The 27865-nt window shown below is 40.1% G+C and overlaps 1 protein-coding gene across 1 annotated transcript; it reads left to right on the forward strand.

Moving 5' to 3' along the window:
* The first annotated feature begins 10325 nt into the window (after positions 1-10325).
* AP1M2 (adaptor related protein complex 1 subunit mu 2) lies at positions 10326-26882 on the forward strand. The gene is made up of 12 exons (XM_007430201.4): positions 10326-10436; positions 12406-12562; positions 16241-16308; positions 17217-17347; positions 18790-18937; positions 21161-21287; positions 21827-21969; positions 22919-22990; positions 23317-23475; positions 23880-24005; positions 24393-24468; positions 26060-26882. The coding sequence occupies exons 1-12, from the start codon at positions 10395-10397 to the stop codon at positions 26080-26082; spliced, it is 1272 nt and encodes a 423-aa protein (XP_007430263.2). The 5' UTR covers positions 10326-10394; the 3' UTR covers positions 26083-26882.
* The last annotated feature ends 983 nt before the right edge of the window (positions 26883-27865 follow it).

Here is a 27865-nt window from a genome sequence, read left to right on the forward strand (position 1 = left end):
AAGGAAAGGAAAACAACACTAAAAAACAAACACATTACACTTGGACTGTACCCCCAGATACAGTCTTGCTCCTGCCGTGTGTTAGCTATGACCAACAGCTGAATAATGACTTTGCAATCAAACTGGAGACCTAAGAAACCCTGAGCATGCTATCCCACCTTTCCTCTAGAGCTTAAGGGAATTCTTGGTTGCTTGATTTCCTGCCTTTCTGAGATGGGAAACACATGGATCCTGTTCTGCAAGCCCCAAAATAGGATTAACAAAGCTAAAACAACAACAGAAACCTCCCCAACAAATCGGGATGGGGGGAGCGGAGGGAATTCTGGTCACAATCTCTGTATCATCACCCCGTTCACTGTGGTTCTTGCCACCCTCCCACGAAACCTGTGTTTGGGCCCTGGCCATCACAGATGTCTGTCCTGTAATTCCAGGCTCTGAAGGCTGTAGGAATCTTGGGTGCATTTTTCTGCCAGTTCTGGATATGCTTATTGTGCAGCCTGTGATTTTATGGGTGAGGGAGAAAAATCAATACAAAAATTAAATCTGGAGAAAACCAAGGGCACGCAATAAGAGAACTGGAATGCTCCATAAATCCTCTGTGAGTGAACAGAGTATAGTAATGTTTTTTTAAAAGACCATGAAATGTGCTTTTGTTACTAACAGCATAACTTGAACTGTACAAAACCAAATATCTTGTAACGCCCGCACTATTTCCCAGGCGGCCTTAGTGTCAATACCACAAAAATGAAAAGAAAATATCAGCAGCTATACCATATCTACTTTAGCTCAGCAGTAACTACGTTTGCTCAACTGAATGAAAGCATTTTTCTCCCCTTTCTTTCCATTTTTGGGAGCAGTCCTCAAATACTGACTTCCAGCTTCCTCTGTGTGGTGCTCAGGAAGCAATCGAGGAGCAGTGTTTTCACACTATACAGTAATTTCACCATTACACCCTTGCAGCTTGCATCAAACTGGGTAGGGGCTTAGAATACTTAGTACTTAGAGCACTACATTTGAGCAGTCTAGTGATATTGTACAATTCTGACTGACCATGGTTTACGTTTGAACTCTCTCTCTTGCACTTTGCCAGCCAGTGACAAAACCCCCATTCTGTCATAAGTAGGAATCACAAAGAGAACTGAGTTACTATCATCTAAGGCCACCTGCAACTTAATCTGTGGTGGTTATGAGTGACTGTGTTTACTTAAGTATTTCTGTCCTATTGCTTTCGTTTCTTTTCATCTCAACAGTTGTCTGCCTATGCAAATGTCTGCCTTCCTTCCACACATGAACACACATACTCACACGGACATGGTGCACAAATGCTGACTTCCAGTTTCTGTGCTACGTTCGGGGACAATGGGTAGCGTAATGCTCTAATTCTGGCCTCCAGTGACATTGCTGTATGTCTATTTCAAATCAAGTCTGTGGCAGATGGCACTTCTGAACACAAGGTGTTCCAGCTTCTACTGCTGTATTTGGAATTTCTTCTGCTTTTTGAGCACACAACTTTGAAGTTTCAGTAATAATAGATAGGAAGCTGCTCCCACTACTTCAGAAAAGCAATCTCCACATTTCTGGAGCATGTCACCATATTTCATGTGACTAGTTGTGTCCAGAGCAGGCAAACAGAATGCAGGAAATTCATTCTTGCAGCCATCCAATAGACCACCAGTGACAACTCCTGCTACAAGCTGTAGCATGCATTTTAAAACTAAAGTCTCCTTCAAAGTGAGCTCAAATCCTGGCAATCACATGTCCATGTCCATGTAGTTTTTTGGCAACAATACATATGTTTTCTGTTTTTACATTTTATATGCAACATTGTCTTCCACTTGAGAAATAGGGCAGCGGAATGGCAGCAGAAGAGGGTGACTGGGGGGCTTTGGGAAGGAGTGTGCCCATGCTTGAAACATCCACACACACACCCATTCACCTGCCTTTGCATCTAATGCAATAGATGGTGAAACATTACAGGTCTAGCACTCATTATTGAACTGTGTCAAAATAATGAGAAAATATTAAATTATGGCAACATGCTCTCAACTCATGAGCTGGGAACAAGATGATACTAGGAAGCAATGTGAGCAAACTGGCATTACCAGGGAATGATTGTGCTGTGGTGAAGGGCAGTTGGGAATATGCCCTATGATTGCCCTGACTGTTTGAAAAGGCCAGAACATTCACATTATAGAGATCTGACCACCTCTGATGATTTTGATCTGGAAGCAGGGATTTTAAGCAGCACTCATGTTATTCGTTGTTCAGTCATTCCATCATTCAGTCACTTCCAGCTCTTCCAGCTCTCCAATGGACATAGTTTTACAGAGTTGCTCTGGAGTCAGGCGGCACAGAAATCAAATCAAATCAATCAATTAATCAATCAATAAAATTCTCTGTCAGAAATAGCTTCAGTTCTTATAAGATCATGCTCATGTCATCAGTGGTAGAATTTAGCCACCTTATCTTCAGTCAGCCTCTTTTTCTATTGCCTTCCATTTTTCCAAGCATAATAAGTTCTTTTTCAGTGATGCATTTGCATTATCCCCACCCAGAGTCCCCTGTTGAGATGGGTGGCTGTAGAAATCAGTCAATCAAATAAATAAATAAACAGTCCAAAATATTTATGCTTTTGCTGCATTATTGTGTCTCCTCTGAATAGACTGGCTATTACTTCATCTAATATTGCCTTATTTGTTTTTCATAAGTTTTCTCCAGCACCACAATTCAAAGGCATCCAATTTTCTTTCTCCAACATTTTTTATGGGCCAGCTTTCACAACTATATGCTACAACTAAACAAACCATTGTCTTGATCATACCATTGTTTCATTGTGATGTCTCTGCACTTTAACATTTTGTCCAGATATGCCATAGTCTCTCTCCCAAAAGCAAGCTCTTTTTTTCATAGCTATGATTGCCAACCCTGTGAATTTTTGAGCCTAGGAAGATAAAAAATGTTACTATTTCAACTTTTCCACCTATTTGCATTGAGTTGCCCTTGCACCACAATGTCCTTTTTAAAATACCCCACAGTGTTTCCCACAAATCTAGATTTTTCACTGTAATTAAAACAATCCTACTTAATTTCTAAAGCAATGCCATCTGCTGTCTGTCTGTTGACTAGCAGCAACAGATTTCATTTCCATTTAAAACATTTTCCATCCATTTTTCTAAAAAGTAAACTGAAAGAAATCTTAGTATAGTCTAACTGTTTTTTAGGGCCTATGTCTACACTAATAAGTCCATCCAGGAAGGAAATATTAGTCAAAGCTGTAAAAATACCATTGTTTCTACAGTACTTAAAGGAGTGTCTGAACATTAAAACTTGCAGGGGCAGCTCCTCAGTGTCCCACAGCTGAGAAAAGCTTATAATATGAGGACCTAGAAGAGGGTCTTCTCTGTTATAGCATGCAAGCTCTGAAATGACATTGCCATAGAGGCCAAGCAGGCATGGAGTGAGGAGAAAAAGAAAAAAGAAAAAACTGAAGTGCCCAGCTGGGGGCAGAACCGCCACAGATTAAGTTAAGGGAGGTCTTATGCATCCTCCAGTCCTTTCTGCCTCTTCCTTCCATGGATGCAACTGTGAAAGGAGATACACAGAAAGGAGTAAAAAGGAGACAGATGAGTTCCTAGAGAAGCCCCATTTCTGCAAGACCACCCTTGGTCTTCATCTCTTGCTCAGATATGGAAAAGGACAGTTAACATCCCAGTAATAGTGACATGGTTGATGGAAGGTGGAAGGAGTTATAGCCTCAAAGAACATCGGGGCTGTTTCATGCTAAAACTGACCTCCTTTGGATTAGTGATAAGGGTCAAACAGCCCATGTTAAAGTGCCCAAACAACACACTAATTCCCATCTTATTCCAGTTAAGTATGATGTTAGAATATAACCATGGTATCCCAGCCTCCTGGAAAAGTGGACCTTGTGGAGCTGTGGGGTCAGGATGATGGGTGTTTATTCCCCATAATAACACACACTGAGCTGAGTCCACATAAAGATCTTTTCCTCCTCTTTAGAAGAGGCCTTAGATCCAGATACTGGTGAGTCATGAGAAACAATTCTCACTGTCAAAGCCCCAAAACGGAGAATGACTGAAGGTTTTGTAAAGTTTCACAGAATAGAATCATGGGATTGGGAGAGACCTCGGCAGTCTTCTACTACAACCTCCTGCCCAGGGCAGGAATCCTCATACCATCCCAAACAAATGGCTGTCCAATTTTTCTTGAAAACTTCCAGTGACGGAGCATCCACAGCTCCAGGAGGTTGGCTTAACAGCTCTCAAAGTCAGGAAACTGCTCCTTATTTCAATTGCTCTCTCTGTAAAGCTTCCACTGATTGGCTCTGGTCCTACCCTCAGGCACTACAGAGAATAAATCTATACATTCTTCCCTGTGACATCCCTTCCAGGTATTGGAAGACTGTTATCATGTCTCCCCTTAGCTTTCTCTTCTTTAGGCTCAGTTGTTTTAACTGCTCTTTGTAGGATTTAGCTTCCAAGTACCTTACCATCTTTGTCACTCTTCTCTATATGTATATATGTACACATATATAAATAAGATCAGAGAAAGTAATTATGTTGAGTTTGATCCACAGATTGCAACAATCCAACATGCTTCTGACCATACAAACTTTTAGGAAGTGGAAACATAGATCGCCATATTTCCATCATTAATACTTTTTTTTAGCAATGTTGTTATGGGTTCTTTATATTGACCAGCTACATGTTTGCAACTTATAACAGAGAAATTATATATTTGAATTATCCCCTCATCTCTTTTGTAAATGTACTAAACTGAATTTAAACAATGTTTTGGCTGTTTATTACGCAGGACAACTTTCCAAAATTCCTCTCCCCTGCTTCCAGGAAATGCCAGACTTTGCCATGGCTCTTATAAATATGAAAATCACTCAAGAAAAAATTACCTTGATTGATTCTTCTGCTAGACAATAAAATCCCAGACTTTATAACAGGACTCTCCATTTCCTCACAAAATTGCACAATCATTTATGGAAATGGACGTCCAATTTGCTGTTTGGGGAAAAGCTACTGAATGTTGTCTTCTTCTGACTTGGTTCCATCACCACTACAAGATGCAACAGAAAGACTGACCAGGCTCCTTGGACCTTCCAAACACAGACCTTTTCTGCTCATCTATGTAGGCACAAATGATACTGTGAGGCATGACTTCCAGAATCTTAAGAGTGACTTCATTACTTTGGGGAGCAGGGTGAAGGATCTTGGGGTCTCAGGTGGTATTCTCACCATACTTCCCACTGAAGGCAAAGCCCCAAAAGAAAAAAAAAAATACAGTGACCTCCTGGTTGGTGCAAGGAACAGAGATTTGGGTTTTCAACCAATGGTACCTACTCAGGAATGAGGGGCTGGAATTTATTTCACTGAGGAAAGTTCATCTATGGGCTGGCTAACTTCGTTGGGAGTACTTTAAACTAGAATACAAGGGGGTGGGGGTTGTAAGACCTTTGGTGAGTAATTAATTAAATACAACAGCAAAGCAAAGTGTTTTGGAAATTACTAATTTAACGTTTAGTTTGCCTCTGTCTTTACATCCAAAGGAAATGATGATTTGAGTATCATAGACTGGGATCAAACACAGGAAAGAATACAATTTCTAGCTAATTTGAATAATTTCAAGTCTGCAGGCTCTGATGAAATACACCTGATAAGATTGAAGAAAGTGGCTGAAGAACTGTCAGGATCTCTGTCACTTATCTTTGAAGATTCTTAGAGAGTTGGGAAGATGCTGGGGGACTGGAAAAGAGCAAATGTGGTTTCACTCTTCAAGAAAGGGAAAAAAGAATATCCCATAATTATTAACCAGTGAGCCTAATATCAATATTTGAAAAATGTTAGAGCAGATGATAAAGCAGGCCATTTGTGAGTCAGAGTATGTTGAAAGCAATGTTGTTATTGCTAACAGCCAACATGGCTTTGTTAAAAAATAAACCATGTCAGACAAATCTTGTTTCCTTCTCTAACACAACTACATGTTTCCTTCTTTGACACTGCAGCTAGTCTAGTGGGCCAGGGGAGTGCTGTGGATATAATCTAACTTGATTTCACCAAAGCTTTTGACAATATTCCACATAACATCCTCATTGACATGCTGTTAATGTGTGGTTCTGATGGTGCTACAGTAAGGTGGGTCCAGAACTGGTTGGCCAACTGCACTTGGAGATTCAGCACTGGTGACTCTACATCAGGTTGGAGAGCAATAACCAGTGAGGTCCCACAGGGATCTGTCTTGAAGGTATTATTATTCAATATTTATATTAATGGCCTGCATAATGGGGTTGATGGGCTGCTTATCGAATTTGTAGATGGCACAAACTTGTGAACTCTGACCAATATCCAGGGTAACAGAATGAAATTGCAATCTAATCTGGAGAGGCTGGAAGACTGTACTGAGAGGAAAAAGATAGCCTTCAACAGGAGAAATTGAAGAAATTATATTTAGGGAAGAAAAATGTAGGGCATGTAGTAGAAAAAATCTACCTGTGGAGGTTGTGCATTCTCCATTCCTGGAATTTTTTAAAGAAGAAACTAGACAGTCTCCTCTTGAATATGGTTTAACTGCTTTTCCTGCACACTGTAGAAGATCAGACTACATGATCCCTGCGGTCCCTTCCAGCTCCACAATTCTATGATTCTATTTGTTCCCAATTACTGCAGCAAAACAGTGCTGCTGTGAAGCAGGAGAGAGAAGGATGAACAAGATTGAGAGAGAGCCATTAACAATGAACAATGACTGCATTCTCTGCTATCGTTGTTCCACCTATTAAAGAAATAGGACAGCTTTTTTATTTTTCTCTAGAAAACCTACATGGCATTAGAGCAGTTTTTTTCAACTTGGTAACTTTAAAACATGTGGACTTCCACTCCCAGAATTCCCCAGCCAGGCAACTTTAAGATGTGTGGACTTCAAGCCCCAGGATTCCCCAGCTAACATGAAGTCTATACATCTTAAAGCTGCTGAGGTTGAGAACCACTCATCTAGTTCAACTCCTGCTCAAAGCAGGAATTCACTGAATTATCCTCAACAGTGTGCTGCCCAGATGAAAGAGGAGATTAGCTTTCTTGCCTTATCCATCAAGGTAGGGTACACACTACCAGGTAGGGTTACCAGATGTTTTTACATTATGTTTAAAACTAGCCTTTCCTCCCATTCTTTGATCTGCAGACCCCAATTCTCAACCGAGCAAACAACAATATTTGTCATGAATGATAGCAACAAACTTCACTATTTCTCAGATAATGTATTCCAAGAATAAAGTAACACCAGATAGTTTTACTGCTGACCCAGGCTACAAATGATGATCCTTGTGTGGCAACCCCATTGAGGAAACAAAAAAAGATAAAAAGAGGACACTGGTTTGCATCCATATATTGACACTAATTTAGAACTGTTGTAATAAAAATGTATCACACCCTATCACAATTTTATCTTGCAGACTTTTAAAAATACTGTCTAGGTTGCTTTGAAAATTAGAAATGTGACCTAATGCATTTGAAATTAATGCAGGATAACTAGACAGAACTTCTTGGTTGAGCTGTAGAATCTGTGTTTTTTAAGTACCAGCTACTGGAGGCAATAAGGACTGTTGGTTTCACAGCAAGTTTGCTTGTGACTTTCTTGGAAGAATCTGCCAGGCCGTGTGTCTCGAGGTCCAAGATGTTGAGCTGGACCAAGCTTTAATCTGACAAGTAGGTCTCTTCTGCTGATGGCCCTGGTGGCAGAAGACTCAGCTGAACACATGGCTAGCAGTCAGGCAGGCTCCTTGACAGGGGCTGCTATTCATTAATTTTTCCAGCTTGAAAATGGGCAAGGGGCCTTTCTTGCACGTCCCCTCCCACCAGGATTCAGAGGTCCTTTGTTTTGCTTGTCTGATCTCAAGGAGGCCTTTTGTGGCTCAGTCTCAGCATAGCTGGCATTGCCCGGAGCGGAGGAGTTGGCACATTCCAGCTGGGGCTAACACTCACTCTCAACAGACGCAACCCTCCTGGCCTAAGAAAGCCTGGCACTGTGCATCAGCGACAGAAGGACATCCACAGAATGATTACCCTCGTGCCGTCAGCACTGCCACCAGTGCATGGTGGAAGGTGCTGCTATGGTATGTGCTGAACAGTCAACTATAAAATGCCAGAAAGTAATATTTCTCCCACACTCAACAGTTTCCTGGCACCTCCTTTGGCAAAACGTGGGCTGAGTCTGCACAACATGCCGAGATGAAAAATATGGTTAACAAGTTTGAGAATTTCCCCATTTTAACCCCATCTGCTAGCATCTGTTTAACAAGCCCCATGTCTTGTATCTCATTATATCTTCTGAAACAACTATCCTTTGGGGTTTGAACTCCAATCTTTATACTCAAGATTTGTCCTGTGGCTGGTTTTGCTCAAGCCTTCCTCCATAGTGTCATTAGATGATTTTTTCTTGTAATAACTGGATTTTATAGAATTTCAAAATTTATTAAAATGTTAAAAATAAATTGTTTTATTGTACCTCTGATAAATGCACATTATAATTTATAGGTTGAAATAAATTAAATTGTTTGCCTACAATATCTTGTTTTCAAACTGACTACGAAGGTATGCCACAAACAAACAAACAGCCCTGTGCAACAGGAAATAAAATCAGAGTGTCCACACACTAGTTAACCAAACTGTTTAGCTACATAAATCATGTGAACACAGCAAGTAATTGGATTCACATATTGTAGCAAGCCACATTTGTTTAACCATGGTTTACTGAATAAATCACAATTGCTGAATTCACAGAACATACTCAACAGAACAAACCACATTATGATTTAGCATTATATTTGCAACAGAAATTTAGCTCACAGCTGGGGGGGGAATTACACACACACAGACACACACATATACATACATATATATAATACAAAGTTGTTAGTAGCTTTTCTACCAAAATTTATCTAAAACAATATTTAATAAGAAATACCTTTTTATTGTTTAATAGTTTATCCTTACACATTGGAGTATTTATACAAACAGTAAAAGCAATAAAGCCATATATTATACCAGAGCAAGCATTCTAAATTAACCCCACAATCCATAGCCTTTAGTCCAGGATGTGAGTGCAAGGGAGGAAGCCATACGACTTCCAACTTCCAAACTTTGGTGTGCATGAAAATACTATGAAAGTACCACATCTTACATGGGTAGTAGAATCTTTTCATTTTTCAAATCATACATTTTTTTATTTGCAGGCTCCTCCCTCAAAGAATATTTGGGTCAAAGACTGATATTGTTTTATAAATATAGCTCCTGAGATCTTTCACCATCCTGCTTTGCTGCTTCATCTCTATTTTATAGCGTCTTTATGGGACAACACAAAATTACTGATTGCTTCTCTTGGCATTCAGCCCATAACTCAGTTGAAAAATTTACCTACATTAGGTCTGTTTCACCCTAGAAGCCATATTTTGATTAACCATGATTTATTGAACACATTCACATGGCACATTAAATCATGGCTCATAAAACACAGCAGTTGGGTTCAGGTAACATACTAAGCCAATTCAAACAAGCCATAGGATGGCTCAGCATTTTGTGTGAACCCTATTGAATATATAAAAATGATAAACTGATGGGGTCCATTTTCCATCATGTGATTTGATGTGGTTTGGCTTTTTGTTGTGTGGACCCAGCCAACAATTATTCAAGAAGCCGCTATTAAGCAAATAATGGCTTAGATTGTTGTATGAACACTGGGGAGGGCAAGATTTTCCTAGAAAGCACTGGCTTCACAGAAAAGAGTAAGCTTTATGTGGTTGGCTTGCTTATGGCTTATTATGACATATGAAGTTTGCAAACTTAGTTTCCAAACCATCATTAGTACAACAGGTAAACTCAGCCAATTGTGGCTTAGTCAGAGCAACGCACCGATAAAACCAGCAACAGTAGTACAAATGTATAAAGCCAGTCCGTGTCCGCAAAAACAAACATTCCCAAGTTCAATCGTGCTCCTTTCAGACGCTCCTTATTCTGGCGTAAAATCCGTTCGTTGGCCACAGGATTCAAAAAAGAATGAAGAACCTTCAGCCAGCTTCGCTCATAAAACGGGGCCAGGTTTTTTTCTCTACAGCTGACACGTAGCCTCCCAAGCCGGCTTCTCCTTTGAGAAATTAATCGCGGCCTGCTTCAGCAACCACTGAAAACCACGAGCCCAAGCAACAGGTCCAAGCGCTGCTGCTCCTCGTCTCCTTTCTGTCGGAGGTTTTCTACCACTCCCCTGCCAATGTCCTCCCCTTTAAGGCAGCCTAGCTCACCTGAAGGTGTAGCTCGCTCACCTGGCCCAGGTGGCTGCAGAGCGCAATCGAAGAGGAGGAAGTAGGTCGGCGTGACAGTATGTCGGCCTCGGCAATTTTCATCCTTGACCTGAAAGGCAAGGTGAGTCCCACCACGATTCGCTTCTTCTTCCTCTTGGGCGCGTTGTGGCAGTCTCAGATGTTCGCGCGAGGGAGAATTACTGTAGCATAATCCTCTTGATAGTAATGAAGGTTCACGAACATTGGCCTTCCCGCTTCTCTTTGCAGATCAAGGTTTGTTTTGGGGGAGGGGGTCGTAGCCTTAGACCTTGCGGTCTTCCTTTCCCTTTCCTCCCGTTGGGTATGCAAATTAAGCGACGGGGAGTGAAAGTCTGGACTTAAAGCCACCGTGTCTTGATTGTTGCTCCCAACTTGATAGATCATCCTTTTTCACCAGCCCTGTCTGACAAGTCTTCCTCCTTCTCCTTCTCCCCCCCAGTGTCTTTTCCTTGCATTTTTGGGGGGATTAGGAGATTGAAGATCTGTCTTCAGTTCTGTAAATGTTTATGTTTTCTGCTTCTGTTTCAGAGCTGAGACCTGAGGGACTGGTGCTCTCTGTGGTATAGGGGTGGGGAGTCACAAAGGAATTATCCCAGGTTATCCTCCAAAGGTTGAAAAGTTTAGCCTTTGGTTAATAGGAATCTGTGGGCGCAATTGTTTCCATCCTGCTAGTGCTTGCCTTGAAAGTTTGTTAAACAAATTTGGTTATTTTAAAATTGCATGAAGGGTCAGGCCTGCAACAGGAAAGCTGGATCTGGCCAATGTGCAAGAAGACAAAATGGAAGATTTCAGTGCAGTAACTGAACACACTTGGCTAAACAGCTTGCACGACTGGTCTGTGGAGCCGCCTGCCACTGCCAGAAAAAAGCTTAAAGTAGTAATGCTGTAAATCAGTGTTTCTCAACCTTAGCAACTTTAAGATATGCGGACTCCCAGAATTCCCCAGCCAGCATGCTAAGATTGAGAAACACTGCTGTAAATAAAGGATGATCCAGAGGGCATGAGACTTACTGTAACAGAGGGGCTGAGAGCGAGTGCTCAGAAGCCCTTAGTCCCTGGCATGAACATTACAGTATCTGGTAATTTTTAGGAGAGAAGACTAACCTCAAGCAGGTTAGTATGAAAAGTTACCATTTAAAACTGGTAAAAGCAGCACATTAGCAGTGTTCATCTATTTCCTTCCTTTTCTAAGCTCTACATTGTGGCTTCATTTCAACAATGTTACTAAAGTAGTAGTATGCTGAGAAGTGCTTACACTTATTCTCACCACAACTATGACCTTCTGAACATTAAGCAAGACACATATTCTGTCTCACATAATACATGCACACACCACCCAGAGTATCTACGTAATAAATAAGTTAACCCACCATCTCACTGTGTTGTTTTATTACTCAGGGGACCTGCAACACCCCAAATCTATACATACTATAATGCTGATTTTATTAAGCAAAGTACTTGGAGCAACATCCTGCTGGCAGTGTCCTCCAAATTAAATTTGAAGCACTGAATTCTGATTATCAATTTGTTTTTACAAGATCACAGTGCAATGTTTTGATAAGTAATAATCTGGCTGTTGACAGGAGAAGCATGCTACAGTCTGGGGCTCCTACTTTTTGGGTTTTCCCTTAAGGTATCTAAGAGGCGATTTTGTTTTTCACCACAGATACACAGAAAGGCATTTGGACATTCATGAGCATTGCTACTGATGGAGCAGCTCTTTTTTTATTTGGCCTGGATCTACAATGTGTCTTGCGTGTGCAATCCAGTGTAGTTTGGGGAATACGGTATAGCAGGGTTTCTCCACCTTGGCAACTTTAAGACGTGTGGACTTCAACTCCCAGAATTCCCCAGCCAGCATATGCAGTATAGTGTTAGAATGTAACTGCAGGGACTAATGTCTAAGTCTCTCTGGGAAGCAGCTGGAGAAAAAGATGTGCTTTTACATGCTTTGCACTGTAATAAAAAGAGAGTCTTCCAATGCTTACTCCAATCATACATACCCACTGCTTTTGAATACCACATTGTTTAACTGCTTTCCTCTACCGTAGCCGCTAATCAGCCGCAACTATAAGGGTGATGTCAACATGTCAGAGATTGATTACTTCATGCCACTCTTGATGCAAAAGGAGGAAGAATGCGCTCTGACCCCAGTCCTCTCCCATGGAAAAGTTCACTTCCTTTGGATAAAGCACAGCAACCTCTACTGTATCCTTTCGGAGCCCGAACTAAAGGTTATGAGATGCAGCCACCCTGCAAAGCTTATGCCTTGAACAAAACAAGCATCTTATTTTGTTCCAAACAGCATATCTGTAGGGATTTGGGATGTATGGCCGTACTTGAGGATGGCTCCCTGCTTTGTGCCTGGTTGCATGTAAATGCTTTTGTACATGCGCTGGAAAATGTCATCAGCCAAGGGATATAAAGAGTTGGCGGGTAAGCTTTGCTTTGCTGGATCACACCCAGTAAGCTAGTGTTTAATCTCAAAAGGTAACCAGGTGTCTCAGAGAAGCTCATATTTAAGGTATGATGAAGAGTTTCTCCTTGATAATTAGATGTATACAACCTCTGAACATAAAATACACAGTAACTACAAGTGCTAATGTGCCGTGATAGAGATTGCCCAATGTTCTATTTAGCCCTTTGCACCTAATTGTTTTTTGAGCCACTTAGAATATGAATTCCAATGCTGTAATCTTATTTATGTATTTCAAGAATTTATAACCTGAGCCATCAACATGAACTTACAGAATAGATACTAGAATAGGAAAAAATAGTGTAAGTATGGATCAAATAAAATATGTAGCCTTATAACAGGTTAAGTCAGCAGTAATCCATTTGATAGATAATTGTTTTGTGTTTATTGAATTAAAATGATTAACGCTGGGATTTTTTTTTTCTCCTACCCCCTAATAATAATGAGTGTGCCAGTTGGGCCTTTCTTGGAGAGTATTCTGAGATGTCAGCAGCCCTTTCTGAGGAAGTGCATTTCCAATCTATCTCTATTTACCCTCTGAAGTTTTAAATACTGATCCACCTGAAGCAGGACCTCAAAAGGATGGGTGGATTAATGCAGAAAGAGCTAGGGAGCAGCTCCTAAACCATGTGGGGCTTTAAAGCATAACCCAGGCTTTTGAACTGAATTTGGAAACTTCCCGAGAAGTAATAAAGCTGATAGCTTAGCCTAGTCCATGTTACATTAATAATTCTGAACTACAGAAGTTACTTCTGTGTTCAGTGACACTCCATGTTAAAGAAATATAGAACTTATGACTCACAGAGTAAACAGTGGTGGCTAGATTGTACAAGATGGCCTGTAGTTAGTATATTAACCTCAGCTAATATAAGTTTCTTCATGCTACTAAGGCCATTTTCATTTTCAATGATGAAGATGAATTTAATATCTGTTCTTATGAGAGTTGCCTGGGAGTACAACTATACTTTAGGCTAAATTATGCACTTAATCTTTGAGTGATTGCTATAGAATGTATACCAAAAAAGTAGATGAGGCCAGGACAAAACTAGGTTTGATTTGATTTAATTTACTTTTAGATTTAAAGATTATTCATCTTGTATTTAATAATTTTCTTCATATGTCATATTAAAATTTAGAGTTTGATGACAGCTTTTCAAGGGGCCTGTGAATTGGCCTCAGAGCCCTCAGAAATAGTTTTGGGAGTTCATGTTACAAGCCCACAATAGGGAAAGTGCCCTGAATTCAGAACAGTTTCAGGGTTACCTCCTTGGATAGACAAACTGCCCACCATCTGCACTTTTATGAATCAAGACTGAGTTTCAGTTATTGAGCCTTAGCCAAATTATTATTTCTTCTAAACACCATATCAGCATGGACACAGCTAGATTAATTTGGTAGGATTTCTGGGTAAATGTGAGTAAAATAGACTACCCAGGATGTGAAATTATAGGTTATTTACACCATTTTCTGAGATCAAAACCCAAGTCTGGCATGTTTGAAAGGAGCACTATAGGAAGGGCAATTTTAAGGCCTAAAATAATCCTTTCTGCACTAGTTATTAACTGTGATTTTGGGGTTAATCTCTGGGGTATTTGGTCTCTTTCAGGAAGAGGGGATGTGAGCCAATTAATAATTTAAAAAAGTAATACAAAATTGCATCAAGAGTTAAAATAAAGGAAAGAATGTCAATTTTTCATGTTCCTCATACACAAACCTCAGACCAAATTAACAAATCTCTAAAATACCCTATTCAGCCTTAAATAGATAAAGGCCTTCAGACTGGAGGAAAAAGAGCCTCCAACTTCTGGTTCTACTCACCAAAAACAGTTCTGCAATCTGATCACAGACATGGGTTGGTAATGAATTGTATGGCACTTACATACTAGTTCTAGGATAGAAGCTGTTCATATTTCAGCCAAGAACCCAATAGAGCAAGGAGGTTGAATTGCTGTCTTCTGTTTGGGAATATCTAATTATATTTAATTGTAAAATAATTGATTCTGATGAAAAGTAATAAGACAAAGGGATATGAGGCTTCAGCAGTTACATAGCGAGCCAGGAAAAGTGGCCAACTTTGTAGACTTTCATACAATTAAAATTACATTTGTCAGATCAAGCAGGCCAGATATTCATAATAATTACAAAGATAGATACAGGTCAGTCAGGCACAGAATTATCTTTTATGATTTCCATAGTCCTTTAAAGACACCTAATCTTATGGCAGTGAATTCTGTAATTATGTACTGTATATCCTCTTGTCTATTTGAACCTTCAACAGCCTGTTTCATAAGGCAGTTCTGCTGTATAGGGTGACTCCTTCTAATATAGTAAAAAAGAAAAAAAATTCCTATATCAGTTCATAAAATTGATTTCTATGTATAAATAGATAAAAAGATAAAAAGTTTAGCCAAAGTGGCTAAATTATGTCCAGAAATCTTATTTCTGCCATGCTTTGTTACAAGAGAAGTCTAAGCACAAAACATGTAATAGAATGTGCCCAGTCCTTCTAGCACAAATGAAGCTAAGTTGCACAAGGGTTGGCTTTGGAGTAGAAAACTACAACACCAGGCAAAAGCATAGATTTGTTTTTGCAAAACAGAAGCTTCACGTTTTTTTAAGTATGGTTGACTGAATATGGTATAGAAGGCTATGCTCACATAGTATACTAAACCAAGTGACCCACCTTTTTATTTGGAGTGCTATAGGAACCTTGTCATCACAGATACATAACAAATGTATGGAACATATTTATGAAAGAAGAATGATTGCCCAATTATCAAAGATTCTTTTTGCATCACTGTGTGAATGCTTGTTCACTGAGGTTTGACATTGGACAATTAAAGTTTTAAAAAGACATTTCATCAAAATACTTTTGGAGGAGAAAAGTTAATCGAATGGGTTTCTAAGTTTCTAAACAGGCTCTTACATGCTAAGAAACTAAGAAGTGAATTCTAGTACTGTAGCTGGTAAGCCACACATACAGTAGCTCAAAGAGAGAAAAAAAGGATAAATGCGTTTTTAACTTAATGAGCGAAAAACTTACTCTATATAATTCATGCCACTCTAAAGCTACACTTCTTTGCCTTCCCTGTGAGCTTGAAAATGCCTCAGCACATTGAACTGACATATCTACATTACAATGAAGGAAATATTTGAAGAATCCATAAGTAGAATTATTGATCTTACTATTTGCAACAACCATTTTTATGCATCTGATTAACATAGGCTCAGATTAAAAACAGAGGTGCCATTTTTTCCCTCGGTAGCACATCTGTGCATGATGCCTATCAGCTGTCCACTGTGTAGCATGTGCAGTTGTGTCCTTTGTGTTAGTATTCTTTCTCCAGTGCAGGTGTCTAGTGCAATAGTCCATATGTGTTTCTTACCTTCGCCCTTAATCTTCCATGTAGTGGTGGCCATCACCATGAGGAATGCCAATGCCTCACTGGTATATTCTTTTCTCTACAAAGTGGTAGAGGTAAGTAGCCTTTCTCAAACATTCAGGAAACCAAGGATGGAAAGTTCTCTCTCACTTCAGAAGGGAAGAAGGAAATTGCCATTCCTTGCTTTTTCTGCTGCGTTTTTCCTGTTTACTCAGTTTCTGAATTCTGTTAAATCTGGGAAAATAGATTATGTACATGCACGTTCAATTATTGCTTGCCCCCAGAAGAGGGCTTTAGCATATAGGAAGGTTCCTGTGCAGAGAAGGTGATTAGTCAGGTATATGGTGGAATCCATTTCAGAGATTAGCACCAGGGGTTTGAATATAGATTAGCAGCCCAGAAAGACGTTTTCATTCATTTATTCCATTCAGTCCTTGTCAACAATTTAGCAGACATATTTTAGATCGGTGATAATTTTAAAGAAATCTTCAGAGGAAGATGAATAACAGCTTATGTTTGCTAGAATAATGAACAGTGGGGAACATATAAATAAAGCAATTTGTCATTCAAAACTATTCTGTTTTCCTTTCAACAGCCTTCATTCTGGCAAGGATTTTCAGTTTTCTTCCACATCTCTATGTAATTCATTTACTTCTAATACAAAAGCATAGCAGAGCACCCTGAAACAGGCATAGCGGAATTGGGACACTCAACTTGGTGGGCGTTCTGAATAAGAGTGTATCTTAACAGAAGCTTGGGGGCCCAAGGCTAGGGTGGAGGGAGGCTAATTCACTCAACTCTACAGTTAGTATCTTTTAGAGCCACCTCCTGCCCATGCAGATAATTTGACCTGAGTTTTTTTCCAGTTCCATATGTATACAGAACTGGACATTCCACAAGAAAGAGGCACTTGACCCAAGCAATCAGAATTCTGGAGACTTAACTGCAGGGTAATAATACTTCTTTCACTTCTTCAGTATGAAATCCATTCTCTCCTTGTCAGGTCTTTTCTGAATACTTCAAGGAGCTGGAGGAAGAGAGCATCCGTGACAATTTTGTCATCGTGTATGAGCTACTGGATGAGCTGATGGACTTTGGGTTTCCTCAGACAACAGATAGTAAAATTTTGCAGGAGTAAGTAATCTGTTTACTTGTTCTTCCAGGGCCTTTATCTGTTATTCTGCTGCTGTTCAGGATTTTAAAAACTGTAAACTGTAAATGTTGCAGTGAAACAAAATTGCAGCATACATAAAATCCTAGGTTTTCAGTTTAAATGTTCATACTTGCATTTGGGTAAAACTAAGGGAGAGCCAGTTTGGTCTAGTGGTTAAGGCTCCAGGCTAGAAACCAGGAGACTGTGAATTCTAGTCCAGCCTTAGGCGTGAAAGCTACCTGGGTGATTTTGGGCCAGTCTCTCTCAACCCACGATGGCAGGCTCAGATGACAAGCCATTTGGTTAATTCCTGTCGCAACCAATAGATCAACGTTTGGTTGATCCCAAAAAAGTGGATCCTGTACCTGTGGGAAAGCACTAGGAAGAAAAAAAAAATTGGGTAAAACTAAGGCAATCCTCCATGATTTCTCAAAGACCACAGAAAGGGGCTCCTAGATGATATCTGTCAGCTGTTTCAAGACTTTCAAACTTAACTTAGTTTGTCTCTGGAGACAAACTTTTTCTCCTAATTATCTGTCTTGGGTTACCACACTCTAGCTTTGCCAGTTGTTCCACTTAGATCCATCTGAACACAGATCCCCCTTGGGGACAAGACTGAAGCAGAGTAGGAGTTGAGATGCTCTGTACTCTCCCAGTCTCTTGGCAGCAGGCCCACTCCTTCCTTTTTATTCTTTCTACTACTAGCATAATGAAAAAAAGCTTTGTTAGTACTTTTAACTTCCTTTGAGCCCAAGTTCATGTTGTGCTCTAGACTTTTTAATTGTCTTTCTGCAGATATTAGTGACTTGTTGGTATACCTCCTTGGTGATTATGCCCTATTCTATTTCCTGTATGTGTTCCTTCTAACTCTGAGTTCAGTCAAAACTCCCTGTGTGTCCACAATAATGCCTGTTTTGTTTTGTTTTGCTTTGTTCCCATTGAGGTAGAACATTATCCAGTTGTACTTCTGGTATCTTACTTTTGAGAAGTTCCCAATCCTCCTATTCCCCCTTTGACTTAATTGATCCCCATTTCTGTCCATGGGGTCTTACCTCCTGTTGAACTTGGCTGTCCTGAAATTCTAATGTGCATAGATAGCTAGACTCTAGTTTTTGAATGTGAACTTTTAAACTTTTTTGTCAAATACCTGTCTCAGTATTATAACTAGGAGTGATTCAGAGAGAGATCATTCTTAGCCTTACTGATAAGAGGGACTTCCTGCATTGGAAAATGTGCTCCAGTACACTCTTCCTCTCCCTGCCAGCCTGAAATGCTGTTTGTTTGTTTTACTTTATCATATTTATATAGCCGCCCATCTCACACAAAATGTTGATATTCTGATGCTACTCTAGACAGCAAAAGGCATCTGAGAGAACCTATAGTAGGATGTTTGATCAGGAAGAATTTTTTCATCACATCACAGGTACATCACTCAGCAGGGCAACAAACTGGAGACAGCTAAGTCACGGGTTCCAGCCACTGTCACCAATGCAGTCTCCTGGAGATCAGAGGGCCTCAAATACAAGAAGAATGAGGTCTTCATTGATGTCATTGAATCTGTCAACCTGCTAGTGAGTCAGGTTTCCATTATTTGTGGTAGGAGATTATATATGGCAGGTTTTTAGAGGCTTGTGCATGACAGTGACAAGTCTAGAAAGCTATCTTAATGTGTTTGCACCCTAATCATGGTGGCATATTTAAAAACTAAGAATATACATACTACATTTTTTCAAGTACCTCAATTTCACAATGATATAATGTAAAATTTAATATGTATAAAATGAAATTTTACATTCTTTTATTAAGATAGTGAAGTTGAGGTACTTGAAAAAGTGTACTGTAGTGTGTATAGAAGTTTATAAGGATGACATACCTTAAAGCAGTGGTTTTTAATATGGCAGCTGAAAACTCTGGCAAATTAGATCAAAGAATGACCCTCCCGTGAAGCAGATTAAGACCATCATTTCGACAATGGACAGAAAAAGGGGGAAGGATGATGTGTGCATCTGCCTTGTCTATCATCAGAAGGAGCATCTGCCAGGGACTTGCAAATACTGTATCAGGGAAGTGTCCGGGACTCTTGCTGAAGGAAGCAGTGGGGAACCATGCCAGAGCCAGTTTGGTGTAGTGGTGAAGGCATCAGGCTAGAAACCGGGAGAGTGAGAGTTCTGTCTAGGCACAAAGCCAGCTGGGTGACCTTGGGCCAGTCAGTCTCTCTCAGCCCTAGGAAGGAGGCAAGGGCAAATCACTTCTGAAAAACCTTGCCAAGAAAACTGCAGGGACTTGTCCAGGCAGTCTCTGAGAATTTAACACAATTGAATGGATAAAAAAACAAACAAACCCTCATTGATGGCCTTCATTAAAGTAGGAGTTGACAAAGTGTGTCCTCCAACTGTTGCTGAACTGCAGTTCTCAAGAAGCCAGCAGAGTAGTCACATTTCACCTGCTGATGCAAAACAAGGCGAGAATAATGAAACAAAAATCCTCCCCCACGTTACCTGTAAAAGGGATGCACAATTCTTTTCAATTGCAAAAAAGGACATTGAGTGGAGCTGCACTCCATAAATGAGGTGGTAGGGTATCAGCAAAAAATACTGATGAAATTTAAACATGAATGAAATACAGTAAATATGATTGTTCCTCATGTATGTAATAGTTTCCCCTTTTACCACATTAAAAATTGTGCAACTTTTGAAGTGACTTTAGAAATCATACCCAAGGTTTTTGGGATGCAACATGCAATCTTGAATTCGTATGCCCTGACTTACAAGGATAAAGAAGTTTTACTAATTTGGATAGAACAAGGAAATAGTTTGTCTTCTTCTATCCCAAATGGGGTGTGCATCTTCGCAGGAATCGAAACATTGCAAGAGTTCCTTATAGTAGTTTCCATCTCTTTGTACCAAGAGAAACATGCTTTGAGGCTGTTTTCTTTGCCCCTCCAGGGTGCTAAGACCTCCTGCTGAGGAAGGGAGGAGGGAAGAAAACAGAGGGCAGTGCTGGGGCAAAGGTGAGCGGGAGAACTGGGACCTGTGGTTATGTCACACTGTGTGCAATTACCAGGATCTTATATTTCCGAATGAAGCTTGCAACGAGCAAGATTCAGGGTGCAGTCTTAACCACAGTAGTTGTACCGTATCTCTGTCCCTGATGGTCTTTCTGTTCAAGGGAGAAAACTTGCTGCTGGCCTGGAAGTGAGGGTTTCCTCAGAAATTGTTGATTTCCAGTTCTGTTATATATGCATACAGTATTCTCTTTTTATTACTATACTGATGTTTTAACTGTGTTTGCCACCCAGAGTGGCCGTGGTGAGATGGGCAGTCATTTCATTTCATTTCAGTCCAATCCAATCCATCAGTCAATGGTTGTGCTCTAACAGACATTTATTCCAAGCCTATGTTTAAAGTAGTAGTAGTCAGCCTGTGGCTCCACAGCTGCATCAGCCCCTGGACACCTTTTTTGCAACCTCCGAACCACAGAAAATCCACAAAAACTGTGGTGCAGGCCTTAAAGTAGGCTTGATGTGGTTTAAAACCAAAAGAAAACAATCTCAATCCTGGCCCTGAGTATAAATTTGCAACATCACTCCACCTTCTGTAAGCCTCCTGGAGGATTACTCACTCTGATTTCATGGTGGTGAAGTTTTCGTTTCCATGTTTCACTGGGAACCAGCATGACTGAAGAGCTTTAGCATGAACTTCAGCATCACTTCAAGAGCAAGAGGAGCCATATTTCCTCATGGAAAAGAGTGTGGAGAGTGAATGGAGGGCCTCAGACCCTACTTTGTCTTTCAGGTTAATGCCAATGGGAATGTCCTGCTGAGTGAGATAGTGGGTTCCATCAAGCTGAAGGTGTTCCTTTCGGGTATGCCAGAGTTGCGCCTGGGCCTCAATGACAGGGTGCTCTTTGAGCTCACAGGACGTAAGTAAATCACAATGTGGTGGCATGAGCATCTGGGATGGGATGGACATAGTAGGTGAGTCTCAAATTTGAGCCTCATATCTTTTTGCACTTTCACATCCATCTATGGAATGTGTCAGGTTGGTCATAAAGTTAGCAGAAAGAGCAAGGTCTGCAATTCTGCTTTGTGTGTGTCTATGAAAAGGTCCACACTTTTTGGTTTGTCTTCAACAAACTATCGTGTAACTTTTAATTGGGATTTTGTATTGTTAAATTTTGTTTTGTTTTGAGTTATTTTTCCCCATGAAGCTGTTCATAGCTTTATATTTCTTCTGCAGCATATTCATGGGATTTGATCATCTGAAAGTGAGGGTTCTATTATTATTTTTCTTTTCTCTTGTGAAACCACCCTTTCATTGAAGGATTGGAGGTCTATGAAGCTTCAAACCAAAAAGACAGTATTTTTTTTCTTAATACTTCTAACACTGAAAGTGAAGCTGAAATTACCTTTTGGCCAGATATCATGTTTGTCTTTTAACAGCTGCACTTCTGACTTTCAGGTGGAAAAAATAAGTCCGTGGAACTCGAGGATGTCAAGTTCCACCAGTGTGTGCGACTATCACGTTTTGACAATGATCGTACTATCTCCTTCATTCCACCTGATGGAGATTTTGAGCTTATGTCATATCGCCTGAACACGCAGGTAGATCTTTGAAGTGGTCCTGGGGGTGGAACACAGAGAAAACATCCCAGGACATGAGTCACACTAGGGTGATCTCATGGACCATCTTCCCTCTGCTGGGATAGGTATCTCTCCTTTGCTTGTGGATTCACCAAGAGAACAACTACTTTTTGTTAATGACTGATGCCCAGATGGGCCAGTTGCCCATTTCTAAATTAGCTGAAGCTGCTGGAGAAAGGAATTTTTTTGTAAGGAGAGAACAACAGAAAATATGTCCAGATAATTAATGGTTTCCTGTTCAAGAAGGCTGATTCTTTGCCAATGAGAAACCTGTCTATTGAGGTATCTGACAGTCAACTTTTTACAACCATGATGCAAGCCTAGCAATGGCTGTATGTAGTGACTGGGCTCAAACTTTGCATTGACAGCTATGTAGTACTGGCTACATATAACATATGCAAGCCAGTACAAAATGATTAATGCAAATTGTGAACCCGTTAATTTACAAGATAATTAGATATATTGTATTTCAGCACTTCCAAAAACATTTTTTTCTTCTTCTGAGCACCCAGGACTATCTCTCCTTCTTATCAGGCATGTCCTTGAATGCTATTGATGACATTTTTGAAATTGGCAAGAAAATTAGCCATTCTTTTATGATTTTATGTATTAAACATATCTATGCTGCTGCAATCAAAAACGACCCTTGGCAGCTCCATAAATGACTGTTAGATTATGTGTAATAGAGTCTTACCCCTGCTGTTGCTAGATAAAATAAGGCTGCTCAACTATGCAGGTCTAATTAAATATAATAGAATTCCGAGGTGATGGTCAGTTTCATCGTGTGTAATACAATAATCTTTGAACCATTCTACACCCTCTAATATATTGGAAGCTCTGAAATTCATGCATGATCTTTCTTTCTTTCTTTCTTTCTTTCTCTTTCTCCTCTCCCACCCCTCCCAACAAGGTGAAACCTCTCATCTGGATTGAATCTGTCATTGAGAAGTTTTCTCACAGCCGAGTGGAGATTATGGTTAAGGTGAATTATTTTGAGCAATATCATCATTCCTTTGCAAGATCTCCAGTGTAAAGGAAAAAGGCTAGATCCTAGTAAAATACACACAGTATGTTTTGTTCCTGTAAATGCTGTTGATTGCTCCAAACAGGCAAGCATCTCAATTTGATCATAAAGCTTGGGAATTTGCATAGTCCTGTAGAAAAGAGCATCTGTCCGTATTCATTGGATAAAAAGAAGAGTCCAAACCATCTTGAATTTTTGATCTTTCTCTTGTGTCAGAGACTTAATTGGTCAGGGAAATGTGTCTTTTTCCATATGTCACTTATTATGATTTTTTTCTTTAAAAGGCAAAGGGTCAGTTCAAAAAACAATCAGTGGCCAATGGTGTGGAGATAAGCGTGCCTGTCCCAAGTGACGCTGACTCACCCAAATTCAAAACCAGCATTGGCAGTGCAAAATATATGCCTGAAAAAAATATTGTTGTCTGGAACATAAAGTCCTTCCCGGTAAGAAAAATTCCCTTTCTCTTCCCATGATCTCTGTCCTGCATCATTCAGATCAGTAGGACATTCCAGTCAGTTAAACTTCTACCAGGAACATTCATTAAGATATGTGGCTCTTCTGCTGAATTTGGAGTGAGCACAAGGACATATTGTAGGGGTTCTTAGATGTATGTTGAAGTCTCTGACAAATGTTAGGGTGCTATAATAGGTAATGAATTCCTGCCCACTAGATTCTAGCAGAGCTTGAGCTGTGATAAATAAGATTCAGCTTCCATAAAAGCTGGCAATGGTGGTGGTGGGGTTTTGCCTTCTGGTTATTAGAGCCAGATTGTGGAATCAATTGGCCAGAAAATCTGGAATCAAATCACCAGGAAATACTCTATCGACTTTTGCATTTGGCTCTGCAGGGTGGCAAAGAATATTTGATGCGAGCCCACTTTGGGCTGCCCAGCGTTGAGAATGAGGAGCTGGAAGGTCGGCCACCCATCTTGGTCCAATTTGAAATCCCCTACTTCACAGTTTCTGGGATTCAGGTGAGCAAGATTTGATAGAGAAGTGGGAATGGGGACATTTTTGAGCCCAGAATCACGAGATCAGGCAGTATTGAGGAAGAGAAAAGAAAGCTGAGGTGACTGCAGGTTGTGGGCTGTAGCCTGCTGATGGCTGCGGCTATGAGCAAGTCACTGTTGCTTGTTGCTGCAAAATGTTTTTCACAATTATTCAAATTACTGTATATGCCAAAGAGGTGGGATTATTATCATTCTAAGCTGGAGAGAGAAAGGCCGCCTTGACCACACTGTAGTGTGATGTTAAAGTTCAATGGAAGCCTTGAGATGCCATCGAATCTGAATGAATTAAAGATAGTTAATGCACACTCTCTTTTTTCTCTCCTCTCTTACCTATAATCTCACTCTGACCAGGTGCGATACATGAAGATCATTGAAAAGAGTGGGTACCAGGCTCTGCCATGGGTCCGCTACATCACCCAGAGCGGTGGTAAGCTATTAAGCCCATAAAGAAGCTGAATTTATATATAGATACTGACCACATTCACCAAGCACACTAAATTTAGTATTGAGCATGGTTACAGTATTTAAACAGCAAATGTGCCTCAGACACCACAGAAAACCACAATTTGCATGACTTATTGATCTTCTTTTCAGTAGCTATCCGAACACTCTTGCCCAACGCTTTTTTTTTTTTTTTGGCAAAAATCAACAATTTTAAAAAATGCCCAGTGATTCAGTTGGGGGTTAGAGCTAATCTGCATGCCATGAAGGAAGGCTAATCATTTCCCTAACCTCTTTGTTTATGAAATAATCCCCTGCACTCATAGGAGTTGAAATACAAAGCCAGAACAGCTGACGTGTTCTGCTTTATAGAAACTCCTACATTCCATATCATTTTCCTGGAGGAGGAATGACTGATTAACCACAAAGTAGCCATTAATCCAGATACAGACATAAGGTCAGTTCAGTAGATATTAGATCTCCTCCCCCAACATCCTCTTGTTTTTCTAGAATGTGTATGGATGTACGTGTGTATGAATGTAGCTGGTTTATCTTGGTTGTGTAACTTATTCTGCAGACCCCTGGACTGAAATTTTAGATGTATGGGATCCTATTTCATTATAGACTCTTGAAATGGAAAGAAACTGAAGCCAGCAAAAGTTGCTGCATCTCTATTGTGTTACCTATTCTGCAGACCCCTGGACTGAAATTTTAGATTAGATTTAGCCTTAGATTAGATTTGTTAGGCCAAATGTGCAATGGATAAGGACTATCAGTACCTACTGGTTCTGATGCCTATGTAGTTCCCCTGGGATCAGAATTGATATTCATTGTTGGAGAGTGTGAATGGGTGCTGCTATTCTGTTTTGCTTGTAGGCTTCCCGTGAATATCTAATTGGCTCTTGCTGGATTAGATAGCCCTTTGTTCCTTCTTATGTTAACTCCCCCTTGCTGAATGAGGCTTGCAGCAAGCATTTGACCAAAGCCTTCAGAATCAAGATTTCTGAAAAAGTTGCCCTGTCTTTTTATAAGAATATGCTGTTTGTGAAAGAAACAGGTTAACTTGAGTTGCTCCTTTTTTTTCATTTGGACAAAAAAGGTTTTACAGAGCCCCATGGTGTATGCAGTAGTACCTTCTCTTCTCATCCAATGTAATGTCCACCAAGTTGATCATGTTTGGCATGATCTAGAGGGAAATCTCCAGATATTGTTTTTTGGTAAAACTGTATTCCTTATTAACCCATACTTTAGTTTCCATCGTAATTCTGTGGCTTACCATGCCATGTGAACCCACTCTACTGTTTAATCATTCTGTCTCTGGTAAGCTTTCCTTCTATTTGCCGGAGGTAAATGTGAGATTGAAAGGTATGTAGACATTAGTACTCCTACTTTATAGGCAAACTTTGAGACTTAGAAAATAAGTTTCAAAACCTTCCTCTATACGTGAAATATCTTGGTTTCGTTTTTCAGCAAATTTTGCAAGCTCACCTCTGAAAGAGATAGAACTATTTGCAGCCAAGGAGATTCCTTGCTACATGGGAGCCTAAATTTAACCTATTTGATACCTTTTGTTCCAGATTATCAACTTCGGGCACATTAGTCTTATGATTCTGCAGATTCTGATGCTCTCAAGAATGAAGAAGTCTAGATGTCTTTTAATCCAGGCTCTATCTGAAGCTGATCTTGTGTGTGTGTGTCCTGGCAAAGTGCTGCACTGGTCCTCGTTCCATCCAACCACAGCTTGGGTTGATAGTTGTTGGACAATTCCACCTAAGGCTGATATGGGTGGGAGGGAATCATGGCCTATTCTTATTCTTCTTGTTGCCTACAGTGGCATATATACTGCTTCCTAGCTTGAATGGAAACAACCCTGCCTGTATGTTGTGCCTTGCTGGACTTTTTAGTGAAAAAGCTTTATTGAGTAAAGCCTTCATTCGGAAGCTGTCTCTTTTAGAAAATTCCTGAGACAAAAGAGCAGGTGTGGCAGTACCACTGGGGGAGGGGGAGGGCTCTTCACTTGGGAAGCCTTATCTAGGGGAATTAATAGTGCCCGAGTAGAATTACTAGTGCCTGAGTAGAATTCAGCTCATCCTGAAAAGTAGCCAAGTTCCTTCAGAGGAAGAGTTTCCTGCTGTGTGCAGGAAGAATGCAGTGATAGAAAGAAGAACCTACAATTTTATGGAATCAGGAACTATACATCTGGGTTGAAATCTCAGTTTGTACATGGATTTTCTGAGTAATTGTGGGAAATTCTCAATCTCTGTTCCCTTTTTGTAAAGTGAGAATAGCAGCTGCCTACCTCTTGTTATAAAGATGATGAAATGAATTGATATTTTCCTTGTTCTTAAAGTATGACAAACTCTAAAATGGAAAGAAATAAATCTTTTTCAGTGAAATTACTATTGGTGTATGCCATTCATCTTATTTCCTCTTTGTTCCCAACAGATAAATCTTGCTTTTTAGTCTTACTCCAGGGTTGAACTGTTTTCCCTGGATTGAGGCTACCGTTAGAGATATGAAATGTTTTGGGGAGACATGGACAAAAGCCAGGGGAGCTAACTGTGCTCTCAAGAGTCCTGCTGGATTGGAGTGGCATCTGAGCCCTGGTAAACTAGCTGACAAACAATAATTTGCCTGAATGTGTCAAGGCATAATGTGTCTGGTCTGGAAGTTGCTTCCTAGGCAATTTTTTTATTTGTCCTACTCTCCTCCAAAGGATGATCAACAAAGACTAGAAACAGCATAGGCAGTTCTGTATGCAAGCAAAAACAGAGAAATGTTTAGTATACTGTATGTGGCGTTTGTCACTTATTTTCATTTCTCTTTTCCCAACACCCCTCTTCTGGCTTCTTACTAGGGAGTGATTTGGATTTTGTAATTTCAAGCACAACAGTTGGAATTGCAGGATAAGGCTGATAATTATATTGTAATGCCCCTCACCCTTTTATTATTTCCTTTGTCCTATGACTATACATTCTCCTTCAAATGAATGTGTATATATGCAGATATATTTGATATGTAATTTCTCTATTATGGAATCATAGAGTTGGAAGTGACTTAAGAGGTCATCAAGTTCAACCTGCACAGTGCAGGATTCACTACACCATCCCTGATAGGTGACTTTGAAAACCTCCAGCGAAGGGAAAGAAATTACTCCATGCAGTAATCTGTTCCACTGATTGGCAGCTCTTACAATCAAGACGTTCTTCCTAATATCTAATATGTATCTACATCCTTGAAGTTTCATCCCATTAGTTCTAGTCCTACCCTTTGGAGCCAGTGAGAATAAGTCTGAACCCTCTACAGTGTGACAACCCTTCAGATATCTGAAGACAGCTATCACGTCCCCTCTCAACTTTCTTTTTATTGTTCCTCATAGGACT

Source organism: Python bivittatus, unplaced genomic scaffold, assembly GCF_059951505.1.
Source record: "Python bivittatus isolate LINGU-HERP-01145 unplaced genomic scaffold, Pbiv_v1 ctg000220_np1212, whole genome shotgun sequence".
Lineage (NCBI taxonomy): Eukaryota > Metazoa > Chordata > Lepidosauria > Squamata > Pythonidae > Python > Python bivittatus.

Bases quoted from the DNA above. Each gene is read 5' to 3' on its own strand.
- AP1M2 (XM_007430201.4), top strand. From the start codon at position 10,395: ATGTCGGCCTCGGCAATTTTCATCCTTGACCTGAAAGGCAAG. The intron at 17,348-18,789 runs GTAAGTAATCTG...ATCACATCACAG, and splicing joins GATAGTAAAATTTTGCAGGA to GTACATCACTCAGCAGGGCA. The intron at 21,970-22,918 runs GTAGATCTTTGA...CCTCCCAACAAG, and splicing joins CATATCGCCTGAACACGCAG to GTGAAACCTCTCATCTGGAT.